The 16,910-nt window shown below is 38.3% G+C and overlaps 1 protein-coding gene across 1 annotated transcript; it reads right to left on the bottom strand.

Annotated features, from left to right (window-relative positions):
• Positions 1–3,315: 3,315 nt before the first annotated feature.
• Positions 3,316–11,350, bottom strand: LOC139712203 (proton-coupled folate transporter-like). Its single transcript, XM_071624042.1, has 7 exons — positions 10,931–11,350; positions 9,053–9,549; positions 7,421–7,601; positions 6,245–6,376; positions 5,100–5,183; positions 4,510–4,666; positions 3,316–3,385 (listed from the first exon to the last, which is right to left on the bottom strand). Exons 1-7 carry the CDS (start codon positions 11,346–11,348, stop codon positions 3,316–3,318), a joined length of 1,539 nt encoding a protein of 512 aa, XP_071480143.1. The 5' UTR covers positions 11,349–11,350.
• Positions 11,351–16,910: the final 5,560 nt, after the last annotated feature.

Below are 16,910 nucleotides of genomic sequence, written 5' to 3'. Positions count from 1 at the left end.
TACATTATTTGTGAATATGCGTGCATGGTGGGTGTATGTGCGTGCGTGTGTGTAAATGCCTTTTACATAAGTGGAAAGCATTTCTATTCAAATCAATGATACTACATTTAAACCACAATAAAAGGAAGAGATGATGCAAAAGTTGCAATAAAGAATCTTTCTGAGTTTTTTCATCATTGGATTTTCCCCCCTTTTGTCTTCATTACAAGTGCCTGGGAAACGCACTTCAAGGACAAACCCAATTTTAGTACTGGTACTAGAAGGGCACAACTTGAATGATTTCCCAAGATAATGGGCCTATCTAATGCCATCGGGGCAAACACGACGGAGAGTTTATAGACCTCATCGTTTGTTATACACTTGACATAAAAACAAACAAACAAATAAACAAACTCGGTAATTGTACATGCGTCCATGTATGCTTTTCATGAGATTTATAAGACAATACACACGAAACATGAAAATTTAAGTTTTAGAACTTGCTTCACAAACGTCGTTCTAATTCATTGTCCTGACGTATCGTTACCAGTCCAAGTGAGGTGCAGTTTATTAGGGATGATGTTTTGTTATATGCAGTTCTTCGAGAAATGAAGGAATAGTTAGAGGGGAATAGCACTGAATACCCGTTTCGCTAAGGTCAAATGATGCCACTTTCTTTATCATGAAATGAAAAGATATCACAACCACCTACTGTAATTACGATAAATAGAATACACATAATTTTCCAAATTTGAGGGAATTTGACTTTGCAGTTTTGTTAACATGGGCATGGTTAGATATCCAAAAAAAAAAAAATATCGTATAATTTTACATAGAAAGAATGCTTATAATTGTATAATCATGATTACATTAAAACTTCCTTGACTCGTAAATCGAAGTATTATTATCTTTTTATCGATTTAGAAGATTTGGACGACGACTGTTATTGCACAAGATTCGATACAATTCAGCAGTGCTGAGGTTTAAAGTCTTGAACCCAAGGGAAAAGCACAGTGGCTTATTGGAGCTAAAACGGAAGACATTATGCAAATTAGATCAGATTATTACGTCACAGCCTCAAGTCTCTCCTACTGACCTACAAACGTGTATCACTGAAGTTGTTCACTCTTAAAACATCCGAGTCAGAACTGACCCGGAACTGGGTCCGTTGGGGTCACACACCGTTCCGGGTCAGAAATGACAAGGAATGGGGTCAGATATGACACATTCAGAGTCATGAATTGGGTCAGAGTGACCCCATTCGGGGCCTTCATGACCAATTCCAAGTCATTTTTTACTAGGAACGTTGTATGACCCCAACGGACTCAGTTCCGGGTCAGTTCTGACTCGGATGTTTTAAGAGTGTTGAACTTTTTAGCCAAAGATGAAAGAGAACAGAAGAAGTAATATCCCTCACATCAACCATATCAGCACTTTGTTGTACCGCTATGGCCTAGCAATGACGACATCTACAGGACAATATGTTGTACAATGTAGTTGCTCGATTATCAGCGAATAGTGTTTAAGAGATTTGAGTGCACAAACCAATAGGCGTTTTCACATCAGCCCGATGTTTCGAAATAGCGCGCTATTTTCAGACTTGGGAAATTAAAAAATATCTCGAGCTTGGATTTTTATCGGGCTGACGTGAAAACGCCTAATGTGAGTTTAAGACAACACCACTCTAGCCAATGTGAATGTCTGATATGTGATTACAACCGATGTAACTCTTCAAGAAATACATGTGACGCCTATCAATAACTTCCATATTCTACAGTTCTATATGTTCAATATCCATTGTTCATGAAACGTCTTCCTTTCTCCTCATTTCCACTCTTTTTATCAAAGTCATATTGAACAAGATGTTGAATAAAGTCTTAAGCACGGAATTGCAATGATGGAATCTGTGTCACAGATCGACAAACACGAATTAAATCCGTATAGGTGCGATATTATATAAGGTATACCGCATGTCCCCCCCCCCAAAAAAAAAAAATACAACGGTACCCTTCGCAACGATAGCTTTAAACATAGTGAATCAATCCAAATACGATTTCAGGGTATGAAACTATAACTCATTGCCCACATCTTACAGAAAACCTCATTCGATTTGCTTCAGTGGTTAAGAGAAATTAGGAATTTTGTAGAGCATGTCAGAAATCTCTTCCCTCCGAGTTCTGTCTATTGTGTTCACACATTAATTTGCATTTCCAAGAGCATCCAAGTGCTAAACTTGGAAGAATCAGACTCATGACATGCTTTACAATAATCCACATTTCTTTGTAACCGCTTAACCAAAATGAATGGGGCCTTCTGCAAAATATAGCTAAGATCTCATATTTTCAGACCCTGAAATAGCATTTATACGGCTTAATCATATTGGGTGCTATCAATGCGAAAAGTGGATTGTAATTTTTTTTTTTTTTTTGGGGGGGGGACATACTGTATAATCTTAATAACAAAGTTTACACAGCAGCAAGTAGCACCCGACAAAGTGTATTGGTGAGGTATGCCAGTAATAACGTTCACACTATAAACAGAGACAGACTTTAACTGGCATCTGTCATCAGCCATCAATTACAACTGAGTTTTAAAAAGATAGAAAGAGAGGCGATTCCTTCTTTGTCTTGCTAGTGGAGGTTGATTTACACAAACGACCTTTGACCTTTGAACGGCTTCATGTATATGATTGTTTTCAAAATCATAAAATCTGTCTCGCTCTCTCTCAAAACAAACACATGCACAAACACGAACATTATTTTCGTGATATATGCTTAATATTACATGTAATATTCATATATATTTCTTTTACATCTTTTCTTGATATATATATAGCAATATTAATGAAATATAAGTACTGGAACACAACATTTAGAACGTATTGTACAATGGTCATATAATTTTACAAAAGAAACGTATAGCTTATGGAATATCCCCTAAATACACACTTCACCCATATATGGTGACATTGTACATAATCATAATGCACAGTAATAAAACAAGAAACTGTTTCTGTATGTAGCTACAGATTCTGATCTTTTGTAGTGAAATATATTATTGCAATATCATTATACTGTATGCACATTTATCGATGTCACTATGATCATTTTTATTTCACTTGTAACCTTTATATCATCAAATATATCATAGTTACCACATTCTCTTTTTTGATATGGACTGATTTATTGCACTTCGGGGTCTTTCCAACGAAAGTGTTTGCACAACTCGATGAACAATTCTGGTAGTATTTTGCAAACAAAATGAATAAATCATTGAATAAATAAATCAGAATATAAATGAATTAATAAACAGTATATTTCTCTCCTCCATCGTTTGCTAATTCGTCCGCTCTTCTTCCTCCAGTGGACTGTATGTTGAAGCCGGCTTTCTATCGCATTGAAGTATTCTATAAGAGAATGAGGTAAACGTAGAAAAACAGTGTACTGTAAGCTGTGATAGGACTATTGATCCTATCGGTATCGTTATTGCTATCGCTATCGTTATCGCTCTCCCGATCACAATGTGGTATCGTTGTAAGACACGGAGATCGTCCCAATATTAAACACCAAATCATAAACTTATGCTCATCGTCTCCAAGTCTCCTCATTTACCCTGTGAAACATTAGCCATCTTGTCTTCAGTTTTGTTCTGTTTTTTCTTATTGATGCCGTCACATTCATGGATGTTTCACTTTCTTGGGTTTTTTTTTTTTTCTTCTCTTCTTCTTTGCATTCTTCAGGCTGCGGCTCTCTTTCTATACCCACCAATTGATAATAGCGACCACGAGATTTCAAAAGATGTCCACCATACTCGAGGGGTCTCTAACATTGTATTTCTCTCGAGGGGAGTTTTATGTGACCACACAAAACAGGTGGCCGTTACAGGCAGGTGGCAGCTAAAAGTTATGTTTAAGCTGGAATCTTGCGTGAGATTCCATTTGATCCCACGATCCTGCAGACTATCAGCTCGATAAAAGGTTGCCGTGTAATCTGTTACATATCAGTTCTCCGCCGGTTGCCATTCGATATTCCCATTGTTTGTTATTCGAAGGTTCGTTAATCCGAAAATGAAATAAGGTTAGTTATTCCGAAGGTTCGTTATTCCGAAGGTTCTTTAATCCGAAAACGTCGTAAGGTTCGTAATTCCGAAGGTTCATTATAGTACGCACCTTCTTTTCATTTTCGGATTAACGAACCTTGTTTCCATCTTCGGATTAACGAACCTTCGGATTAACGCACCCAATTTCATTTTCGGGTTAAGGGACATCTCGGTAAAGAATAATAACTGTATTCAGGACTAACAAACCTTATCAGTTAACGAACCTTCGGAATAACGAACAACACCCCACTTAGCCACAATCAATTATATTGACAGGTGGGTGTTTTTGTTTTGTTTTTGTTTTGTTTTTGTTTTTTGATTGTGTGTGTGTGTGTGTGTGTGTGTGTGTTTCTTTCTTTCTTTCTTTGACGCTGGTTAGAAAATGCATGTTGGACGTTCATGTAAAAACGTTTATCGATAAAAAAAACTCACCCAGTCAAAATGGCCGGCACCAGTTGAATGGCGCCGAGAAAAAAGAATGTGAATGGTGAGAAGAAGCCGATGGTGGCGCGATAGATCGAGTTGGAAACTATTGGCGCCAAAAATGAAGACCCGCTTTCCGCGGCGCCGATGAACGCGAGCATCAAACCTGTCCAATTATAATGATAGGAGAATTAAAAGAAATATAATGTACTTATAACGTAACCAAACTGTAACATGCATCTCCTTAATTTTTCATGAAAGTTGGGAAACGCCGGATCGTATTAACTTTAAGAGAATGTTGAAATTGAGTCAACTTTCTCAAAGGCAATCATATTTTTAGGCTTTGAAATCTCATACCCCAGCTTAGGTTGTCAATGATAAAAGACCAAACGATCGACTATACACGGAAGAGTCTTCATGAAAATGAGTATACATTGGCAGGATTGCAGGCTTGAAAGAATGTTGGGACTGAATATTCTTTGAAAAGAAATTATATGTAACATTTCTTCTTTCTTTCTTTCTTTCTTTTTTGACTCGATAGTCTGATTGCGAAATCACAGCGCTTTGATTCCTTCTTTCAATGATTGCAGTGTTCATACCTCTCTCATGAGGGGCTGCGAGCTTCGACAGTTGTGAGCGTATGACGGGAAAGGAGAGGGGCTTTAGAAACCCAATGCCGGCACCTGTTGATTCGAGAACAAAGTCGGGAAAGTAAAGTGACGGAATCCGCTTTCATTTGATAAAAATGTCTATAGCTTCTTTCAAAGTTATATCCCTATAATAGAAGATAATTCATGGCAGCACTTTATTGGGATGTCTCAAAATGTCTTTTAGTGTTCGACAAAACCACGCAAACATTACTTATTCATTTTACTTTCTGGATCTATCAGTTAAAGTCATTAATCAATAAATCAATAATCGTAAAAGCTAATTTTTTTCTCTCATAAATTCATGTAAAGAACGAGGAACGCTCTGGTTAATTTTGGGTGCTGGCATTAAGTGACAGAGTAAGTCAATGTTTGTCAATTTTCAAGTTTGTATTGTTTCCTTTGCTCCGCGTTATGCTCTTTCATTATTTTGGCCTGTAGCAAGTTTTGTTCTCAACAAGACCTGAGATTCAGAAGGAACTGTTTAAAATAACTTCCCTGAAGAGTGAAAATAAAAGGCAGAACCATATACGTCAACTTACAAAAGTAAATCTTTTTGTCAGGCGAATTGTTATCAGACTAATCTATTTAAGTCAACTCGCAAGGATTTGTATAGTATAGTGAAGGTTTCACGTTTCCGACGAATGCATCACGGCCATGTTTTGGTAAAAGGACCCATGTTTTGGTAAAAGGGCTCTCTTATTTGGGAGTTGTGAATTCTCATAGTTCATTGAGCTTTCGTTTCCAAGATATTTGGGCCTATTTCCTACCTATTTGCAGTGTATTTCTTCGTTTGGTGAAAGGGCCTATATAAAGGGGAAAAAATATATCTACACGGAAAGTTTTTCAAAATGTGGCAGAAGGGAGTAGGGTCTACCTGCAGGTACACCCTTCTGCAAACTAATCGATTGGCAAAGTACGAGTGATTCTTTTTTTTTTTCTTTTAGGTAGAAGGGCGTATCTAAAAAGTATCTATAGTCGTGCGACAAAGTAAAGTTTTGTTTTTCTCGTTCTAAAACTGCAGAGACAGCATCTAGATGAGAAGAGCCAATCATGAAGTTCGAGCGATGCAACCAGCACCTAGTTGGGTATCTTACCGATATATAAAACAAGTTTGGTCTTGGCCAATCCAGTGACCAGGCATGATAGAAAGATGTGCACGAAACTGACTTGAAGTATCCAATTTTCTGACATACACCGAGGCATGAGAGCGCCACCACCGATCATACCTAGGAGGTCGAATGTTTCACACACACACAATAAAAAAAAAAATGGTCAAGTAAGGTACGACAGAATAAAACCAAAAGCAGTAGGCTGAATACAGGATGCAGATGACAACGTTTGTTTACAAGATACACAAGTGCCAAGAATCGCCGAAATAAGCCACTCCTTGGAGCATCACAAACTATAGGGGGCGTACTACAAGTCATTGACATTCCGTCTCGTGGCATTGGAAGTCACTATTGAATTGAAATGGTAATTGACTTTCCTATTCCACGCAACTAAGTTTGAAATTCAAAATTTCTTGAATTATGCACTTGATTGAAAAACAAAATCATTATGTATTTCATTTGACTATACTGAATAATTATGAGCAAAGGCTGATTTTAGAAGAAAGCCTTCAATATTAACACTACCATTAGTAGAACAGTATACTAGTATGTATGTAGAATAGAGATCTCCAATTCATTGCCTTAAGGAGGAGATGAAAAGTTGAAATGGAGTAACAGATGTATCCATTGTTATCGATTTGAGATATTAGATATTAAAGATGCTGATACACACAGAAAACAATTAAAATGGAAGTGATAATTTTAATGATATCTTACAAAATATCCTGGTTATGAAATGAGTGCGGTATTTTATTTTTCTTTATTGATGTTGACCTAACTTCTCCAAAAAAAAATGGCTCTTATCTCTTTTTTGCATTCAAACTCTTCAATTCTATGCTTACTAGCAGAAGCATCAGAGTATAGAGAAAAAAGGAAACATGCAAATAGAGTCAAACCTGCCTATAGCGGCCACCCAAGGAAGACGAAAAAATGGCCATTGTAGACATCAGGTGGCCGCTATAGACAGGGGCGCCAACATGGCTTTTCTCTCGGGAGGAACTGTACCTACGATGTATACATATATTTATATTTGCAGGAAATAAATGTCATTTAACCTGAAGCCTAAAACTTGAATTGTGTTTAGTGGCCTTATACGGCAGGTGGTCGCTAAGACAGGTTTGACTGAAGTTTGAACGGAGTGTACGTAACTGTCGTTCTTACCAAGTGATGCCGATACCAATGACACAATGCTGATGTAGGAGATTTCCAAAGAGGAAAAACAAAATGGCCTCCCCTGGCAGTACACCACGGAGATCTGGGCGAAGGACTGCACGCTGAATTCAGCAAACATTATGATGACCGAATACAGGAGAATCTGTTTCCGCCGGCCGTTGGTATTTTCCTACATACGAAAAATAGTGACTAACTTCAGAATAGGATTTGCTTCCTTCACCGCGGATTTACTTAAACATTCAACCGACGTTATTTCTTTATGATATTCATAGTTTTTGTTGTTAATACTGTTGTTGTTTGCAGACATAAAATCATAATTACAGAAGATATTATACATCTATAAAATCGTAAAGAGTTGCTCCAAACCAGATTGACGTCCAACTAATTATTTTAAACACGAAAAAAAAAGACGAACAGAATGGCAATCACAAAAAGAGAAAGGAACTATATGTTTCCTCATGCTTTTAGTTAATAGTTATAATTGGTCGCAATCACGTACGTACTGCTGCTGAAATGACGATGTTATATCAACTCATAATACACATAACGCACACACTCACACCAAGCACAATTCTATCTAGGGGCAATTATTTAGCCATTTACGACCTTTTCCCCTGAACACGCTACCATTTTAGTCAATGCAGCAAATCTAAAGTTTGGAGAGAATCATACTACTTTTGGTTTATTTGTTAAGTTTCATGTCATGATGGCGGGAAAGGGTGAACATTGGTGTTGGCCGATGTTAGATTTGTGAGGCCATACAAATCATTGTAATAGGTCATCTAATTTGCAAAATAATGCGGATGCAATTTACACTATTTCATAAAAACATATGAGATTTCGAAGCCCTATAATTATCTTATCATTTGTAAGGCTTTGCTGAAATTGCAGTGAAAGCCAGCTTGGACATTGATTGATAATATTTCAGTATTCATTGCTCCTGATTAAAAAATAAAAGAAGAATTATAATATTTTCCTCTTTCCAAGGAGTACTGCAACAGACAGGAATGACAAACATTCACCAATCAAAATGAGAGTTATTCCAAACTATCCAATGTGCATTTAGGAGATACTCGTTTGTTAGATGCTTTCAAAAATTCCGAATCAGGTAAATTATCCTATTCCTCCTCGGGACATTAATGTTTAAAGGGATGGCACAGTTTCGGTTGAGATGGGGCTTCAGGTTTCCAACGTTTTTTTTATGATGATTTTTATAGATAATAAGTTATCTCTTATGAAATGTGAAAGAACATTATAATTCTAAGAGGAATTCAAAGTTTATTTAATGAAAATTGGTTTTGAAATGGCTGAGATATCCAAAACAAAGCTATCCTTATAAAAGGTTGGACCCACCTTTTCATAAGGATCGCTTTGTTTTACTCTGTGTTTGGATATCTCGGCCAATTCAAAACCGATTTTCATCTAATTAACTTTGAATATCTCTTATGCTCTTAAACATTTCATAAAGTGAATTCTAAGTATCTCGCAAAAAGTTAAAAGCTGAATCCTCACCTCAACCAATACTATACCATCCCTTTAAGTATCTAGAGAAATCTCTTTCAGAATCAAGGGGACATGAAAAAAATTGACTGAACAGAGGACCTTATTTTTGGCACTCGCCTTTAAGAGGTGGTAAATTTCTGTCGGTATTTTCGAGAGTTTATCGGACGTTTTCCTGTCGACTGTCTCTATGAGCAACCAGGGAACGGCGACATAGGCCATTGACACGAGCGAGCAGGCCAAGGCTATCCACAGAGGCAGAAGGAACTTCGTCGTGGATTGGGTGTGGTCGAGCTGCAGGGCAAATCCAAGGGCCAATTGCCCCACACTCAGGCCAAGAAAAAGCGTTGTTTCCACGATGATGATTCGAAACGTGCGCCAGTTTGGTGACGTCACATCGGTGACGTACGCAGCAGAAGTGGCGAGAGCCAGAAGCATTCCGCCGAAGATGCTGTTGATGAGTTCGACTGGAACGAAGGCTACGAGTGGCAGATGAAATTTGACGATGACAATGCTTCCGGCGCACGTGAGAGCTTCACCCAATGCGCACAGGAAGAGGGAGGGCTTTCGTCCAATCCGATCGCTGAAGGATCCCAGGAACATGGCTGTAAACAGACCTGGATTCGAGAAGCCGGTCAAAGCAAACAAGAAAAGGGGTTATCCCACTAGACCGACACCCACGAGTCATACGACCCACGAGTTCGACATTAAAAAAAAAAGGTCCATGAGTCATCCAGCCAATGCGTCATACAGCCCATGAGTTCGACATTACAATACGATGCTTAGTGTGTCGATCTCGTGAGCCTTGTTTGCTTCGTGTCGAATGCATAGGCTGTGTGACTCGTGGGCTGTATAACTCGTGGGCTGTGTAACTCGTGGGCTATTTGGCTAGTGGGTGTCGGTCTCGTAACGTGCATCCACAAGAAAGACTCTGACACCTATCCATGTCCATGAGCTTCGTATAGATGAAATAAGATGTGATATGAGGCAGTAAATCGTACACCATCACCACTTCGTGCCTGTGACCCTATCGGAGAACGATGTCATCCGAACAATGGGGCACGTTTATCGATCGACACATAGGAAACATAGCTTACATTCTACAGAAAACAGAAATTAACTTTAATCGGTTTCATGATGTTGTGCAAGCTTGTGGTTTTTGAATAAAGCGTTTATGAAGCGGACATGACGTATGACTGTTCAGAGCACTCTGGATGTGGGTGATAAATAAAGAGAGAGAAAATGATGACCTATCATTGCAATGATCTGGGGTCTTGATTATACAATGGTTTTTTTCTCTCCTTCTTCTTCTTCTTCTTCTTGTTCTTCTTCTTATCCTCCTCCTTATTCTTCTTCTTTTTCTTCTTCTTTTTCTTCTTCTTTTTCTTCTTCTTCTTCTTCTTCTTCTTCTTCTTCTTTTAAGAAACAGAACTTTACAAATATTACGCACGAGATTTTTATCCGTTGCTTCCCAGTAGAGTTATTGCGATTCCCTTCAAGGTCAATACGGGGTAGGCCTAAACCAAGGGGCTGTTTCAGAAATGAACGTTTTAAAATCAGTCCTAAGTTCAATAAAATTAATCTTAGGGACAACTTTGGGATCAATCAGCCCTCAAAAGTTGGAAGTTGTTTCACTAAGCGATATGGGAGCAATATCTTGCCACGTTCTAAACTATCTTTAATTTCTATGTATCCTGCCCAACTAGATCAGAGGCCTGTTTTACTGAGCTCTAAAATCTATCCTAAGTTCAGTTTAACTGATCGTAGCGACAGGTTTTGGGATCAATCAGTCCTCAAAAGTTGGAAACTGTTTCACAAAGTCATTTAGTAACAATATATTGTGCCCACCTTGCCACGTTCTAGAATACATCATGAATTATTTCCTTCCCAACTAGATCTGATCCGAATCTGTCCCAACTCTGAGTTCATTCTTTGACTAGATTTAGTTCTCATGTCACGGAAACAGGGTTCTGGTTCCAGCAAACAGTAAGTATGTACCTGGAAGTGCGCCAGTAGCGCCTAACCACAGCATCCACCGAGCTGTTTCTTTCTGAATCTCATCGTCGGTGGTGGAGTTGGCCTGACATTCGGACACGGAAGAATTCGCAGTCTGGTTCTGATTAAACTCGTCTACCGCTATGCGTGCCCGGATGTACTCCGGCAACAGCGTGATTACGACGCTTATGGCCAGGGAGATTAGGAGCAGTGGGACCTCGACTGTCACGTAACGAGAACGCGCCCTCTGTAGTTGATGCCCGTGGCTGTCTTTACCCGGAAGTACTTCCTCCTCCGCAGTGGTGTCGTAATTGATGCTGGCTTCAGGAGGTATGAGTTCTTTGAAACTGCCATCACGAGAGTTATTATTAGAGGATGGGAGAGCCGAGCCGTCCTCAGCAGGAGTCCAGTCGTCCACCATTTTTTTTTTCTGAAAACAAAAACAGCAACATGAAGGAGGATGAACACGCAGGAGAATGATACAAAGATTAATTTTTCATAAGCAGTCCCAATAATATTACATTACATTTGCATATAGGGGTCCTAAAACAGCCAAACCTGTCTATAGCGGCCACCCTTCGGAGATGAAAAAATGGCCGTTAAAGACAGGTGGCCGCTAAAGACAGGGATGTTAACATGGCGTTTCTCGGGGGTGTTTTCAGTGGCCTTATACGGCAGGAGTCCGCTATAGACAGGAGGCCGCTAAGGCTCAGTGGCAGGTTTGACTGGACAGTGGGCCCTTTAATATCGGTTGTATACTGTTGTTGAGAGTGATCCATTTCTTACAATCCATTTCTTACAAGCTCGGCTTATCAGTACGGTATATCACTCTTTTTGAGCGCTGTATTTACTTTTTTATCATCGCGTGCATTGTTCTCTCATTATAGTCGTACATTATATTTGGTAATTCTCTATGACTTGTACTTCTGAAAGTATCGTAGAACAATATGAATTGACAAATGTATACTTTGTATAATGTATTACTTTTCGTTTGATGGACATAAAGTAAATAATTGAATGAACAAACACAGCATATAATATCTTATTCTTTCTTTTGAACGTGATGAAACATTGAAAATCTAAAACACTTCTTCTGATTCAAAACGAACATGACGAATGCCGACAAAAGTCTAGCAACATAATCACTCTATACCAATTACATGAGGAAATATCTAATTTTTATTGCAGTATGGATAATAAATCCCAGGGCACACATTCCATTATATGATGTCTAATGTATACTTGAAACTATTTTGTAATCTTAAAGACGTTCGAAAGTTGGAATCGTCCGTGTAAGAAATCTTATTACAGCTTTCTAAATGTGTGCATTGAAGAACACTTGCGATATACCCGTTTTGATTGTTTAATCACTGTTAATGAGGTTTACCTTCTCCGACAATATGATTCTTTGTTGAATACTTGTAAACACTCAGTTTCAATATGAACACAAGAAGATGTTTGTAATTTCTCAAAAGATTGCTTCACCTGGCAAAGAAAAGTACAATGCAAGGTCTAGCTGGCTCACGTATCAGTGCATGCAATTGACAAGCTATAGCTGGTTGTCCGTGTAATGAAGACCCTACTAACCACTAACAGAATAATAACATGTTCTCATCGGATGATCAGTATTATCTAAATTGTGATCTTTTTATGAGAATTAAACAATTAAGGGTCACTTTAAATACCCCTCTAATCAAATCGAAAGAGGTAAGCAAAGAATAATAGAGGACAAACATACATACTGAGGAATGCCTTATCATAAAGTCTTGTGACAGTAAGTCCATTTCTACACGTGATAACTCTGTTATGTGTGTATTTTGTAGTTGATCTTGACTAAAGGTTCTATCCGACGGTGTTGGTAATGCCTGTGCTTTGTGCTTTGGGTGTAAAAATAGTTCTCAATATAAAAAAAAGTAGTGCAGAACCTTGCATTAACCCCCATGCATTGTAATGTACAAAATGCTTTAGTCATGTTAGTCGGTATGCCTATCCGTCTGGTTGCGATATACAATGTACCTGTCTCAAAGACCATTGCATTATGTCGCATAACCTATAATCTTCAGTATAGCAGTCCGTTACCATGTAACAGCATTCTTTCATTACAAGGTTTTCCTCGCAACGTATCAGCCGTATCAGGTGAAAGATACGGCTGAGACAAGGAAAAAAATTAGCGAGCCAATTATACTTTTTGAGCGAGCCAATTATACAGATATTTTTTTAAACGGCAAATGAAAAGAAAAAATATATATACTCATGTTGTAATCACACATTCGTATTGGTGTTGCAAGGTGTTATCGTACAGCTTTCTCCCTCCCTTTCTCTCCCTCTCTCTCCCTGTCTCTCTATTTCTCTGGCCCTCTCTCGCTATCGTGATATGGAGATAAGACAGGAAATGTTCATTGCTCGAAATAGTACAGTCTTACACCTTGATTTCATTGTGGAAGCAAAGCGGCTCTTAGATCTGCCATTCTATTTTAAATATGTCACGATGTAGCTCTTAAAGGGATGGTACAGTTTCGGTTGAAATGGGGCTTCAGATTTCAAACCTCTTTTGATGATAACTTTTTTGAGATAATGATAAACCGCCTATGGAATATGAAAGAGCATAAAAATCCAAGAGGAATTCCAAGAGGAGTATATCAATTTTGATGAATATTGGTTTTGAAATGGCTGAGATATCAAAAACAAAGAAATCCTAATAAAAGGTGGGACCTATACCTTTTAATATGATAGCGTTGTTTTACTTTGTTTTGGATATCTCGGTCATTTCAAACCCAATTTTTGTGAAGTAAACTATAAGTTCCTCTCAGAAATGTGTGCTCTCTAATATTTCATCACGTGGTTTCCAAGTATCTCACGAAAAGTTAAAGGCAGAATCCTCACCTCAACCAATACTATAAAGGTCACTACCTTTCCTGACCTTATACTGGTCAAACGTTGGGTTCTGTCACTATATTAGTCATTGCTATATTGGGCCTACACTAAGGACACGATGAGAATACATAAGGCATATATATGTTTGTGTATATGTTTGTGTTGATATAATTATATGTATGCGTGTGTATGGGTGTGTGCGTGTGTCTGTGCATATGTCTATGATAGCTATGTACATTACTATGTACATTCCTCAACACTGCTTTATAAATGCAGCACCTTGAATATTGAGCCTGTTTATTTCATCTATTACTAATCACTTAGTGTCGCTAGTTTTGCGCTATACGTGGTATACTAAGTATAATTATAGCTATAGCTGCTCTTTTCCATAGGGTCACGTAACAATCCAGATGAATTTGATCTGCACGTTGTCATCTATATATTGACCTGTAGTCTCTTACGTCGCGTCTTCTACTTTCAGGGAAGAAAGAGGAAGCTCATAAGGAAACGAGTTTACAGAGAACTACTCCACTGCGAATCTATTTTGATCAATGAAGTGATCACATACGGCAAGTAAACGATACCCAGAACAATGCAAAACGAGTTTAAACTAATCAAACCATCATGTGACCATGTACTGAACAATGCAAGGCTTCAGTTGTCGGTCCTGTATACAATTGGGTTCTCTTTCTATCTCTTTCTGCAAGTCTAGACGAGTTTCAGACTTACGAAGAGAACTGGTTTTTTAAAACACGATTGTGAAAAGCGTTTCTGTAGACGTCTTCATAGAGTATTTAACACTCAGAATTGAGTATAACTAGGAGGCCACATATTGCATGATTAACCAACATTAATCGCAAAAGGCATTTAATGATAAACCAGCGGCGTCACACACTCCACGGCCAGCCAAATACACATGTAGCTCTCTAAGTTTTTTAGCATTTTATTCTACAGTACTCAAATATTGTCCATTCCGCCATTTCCTGGCGGAAGTGAACTCCAGGTCAAGAGACGCTTTTTTTTCTACAATCAAGTTTAAAAGGAACCCGTACAACAGACTTCAAACACGTCTCCAGAATCGAGCAAAACAAGTATACATAGGGGAAAAAAAAACTCAAATTAATCTCACCTCAGTTTAGCCTGATGCCATATTAAAATGTGTGTGGTAGGAAAAAAAGTGACATATCAAGTTTGCTTTCAGACTGATACGTAAGCTACTGGATATACAGAATGAAACCAGATATGTTTTTCATTAACATGGCTATGAGCGAGTTATTCTTCAAGTCTGAAACCCATCCTAAATTACGATTATTTTAAACACCTTTCCAAGTACATTTTGTACCTTGATCAAAAGTGAAAGTGGGCTCGATGTATAGGCACTTCTCGGGCATCAATGACATCAATATTGATTCATCACTTTCGAAAGAATGGTTTCTATGAGGCTATGCAATGCAACTCCTTTCTTATACAATAGCTCATGTAGCAGCAGTGAGAATTTTAAAAGCCTTTAAGCTGTATCCCTTTCGTAATGCACCACGCTGAATAACGATGTAATGTTAACATACATCTGTAACCATTTCATGATGGACCTGGCTTGTGCTATCGACATGGGAAATGTCGGAGTTTAAAGGGATGGTAGAGTATTGGTGGAGATGAGAATTGGGCTTTTAACTTTTTGCGAGATACCTAGAGAACACTTATGATGTAGTACAGAACATACCATTTTAAGAGGAATTCAAAGTTTATTTGATCAAAATCAGGTTTGGAATGACTGAAACATCCAAAATTAAAGTAAAACAAAGCGATCGTAATAAAGTGTTGGTCCCACACTTTACTGGAATCGCCCTGTTTTGTATATCTCAGCCATTTCAAAACCAATTTTCATCAAATAAACGTTGAATTCCTCATACAATTACATGCTCTTTCATATTATGTCATAAGAGGTTTCTCATTATCTCACCAAATAAAATGTTAGAAACCTGAAATTAGTCTCAACCAAAACTGTACGATACTATAACACTCCCAGGGTCGTGCCCGCAAAATGTCAGTGACAGTGTACACACTCATGTTGCTACCATAATAAGAAAAAAAAAAGCGGTAACAGAGTTACATGTAGGGCCTAAGTTTGGCTAATATCAAGCAATTGGTTCTGTAAATATACGCCTATCCTTTCTCAGCAATCTAATGACGTCATTATTTTTTCAGCTGTTTACAGTTCAACAAGCTTGTTTGCTTTACGTATAAATAAAGCCCCCATCTATCGTTTCTATAGTTGTCCTCTGTATATGGACACTACACCTCATAATTATTAGTCTTGCATAGGCCTATTTAAGTTTTCCAATGTGTTTACATGATCCTCATCTCAGAATATGACAATAAGTTCATTGAAATGAAACAAATATGATACACAGCGCGTTGCAAATTAAACTGTCAAACTAAACCGCGTTCGAAAGTAGGTTGAGTAGATATACCGTAAATGATTTATAGAACGTAAGCATCTCCAGCAAAGCATTCTACCAATAAAACATAATATCGTAAGAATTTGACCTTTCATTGGACTATAGGTGGGAGAAAAACACGAAGATGCGATGTGCAACTAGTACCGTCCACACTTACCTGCCGTCTGCAGCAACGGTCCCTGCATACGAGATACCGTGTAACGACTGACACTGTTTGCATTAGATGTATAGCTGTCACTGCTCATTGGAGAGGGATCATGAGCTGACGATTACCCGTGGGGACAAAAATAGGAACATGACAATGTTCAGCTGAATGCTGTCAATACTTACGTAATCAAGAAATGTCTCGCTGTCCTCCTGGGTACCAGACCAAGAGTAAACTACTGTCCAGCTGCAGTCAACTAAAAAGTATTCTCGGCCTAGAAGAGACTTAAGTCTCTCAGTCTCATAGCATCATGTTTACACGCAGTGTCATTGGTGTATAGGTATCTTGTTCGCGACAGGGTTAAAGAGAAGAAACGCTTCAAGATATTTCAATAGGATTGGTTTTACTACACGGTCTGACAAGAACAGTCCCGGCCGGTTTCAAATCTGTGCAAACCCGACCGCAACTCACACCGTCCAAGTAAAGCTGCCGTATACGTCGAGTT

Source organism: Diadema antillarum, unplaced genomic scaffold, assembly GCF_040938485.1.
Source record: "Diadema antillarum isolate AM-2024a unplaced genomic scaffold, OU_Dant_1.0 seq00001773_RagTag, whole genome shotgun sequence".
Classification (NCBI taxonomy): Eukaryota; Metazoa; Echinodermata; class Echinoidea; order Diadematoida; family Diadematidae; genus Diadema; species Diadema antillarum.
Note: the sequence above shows the minus strand (reverse complement) of the source record. Positions and strands in the feature narration are given on the sequence as shown.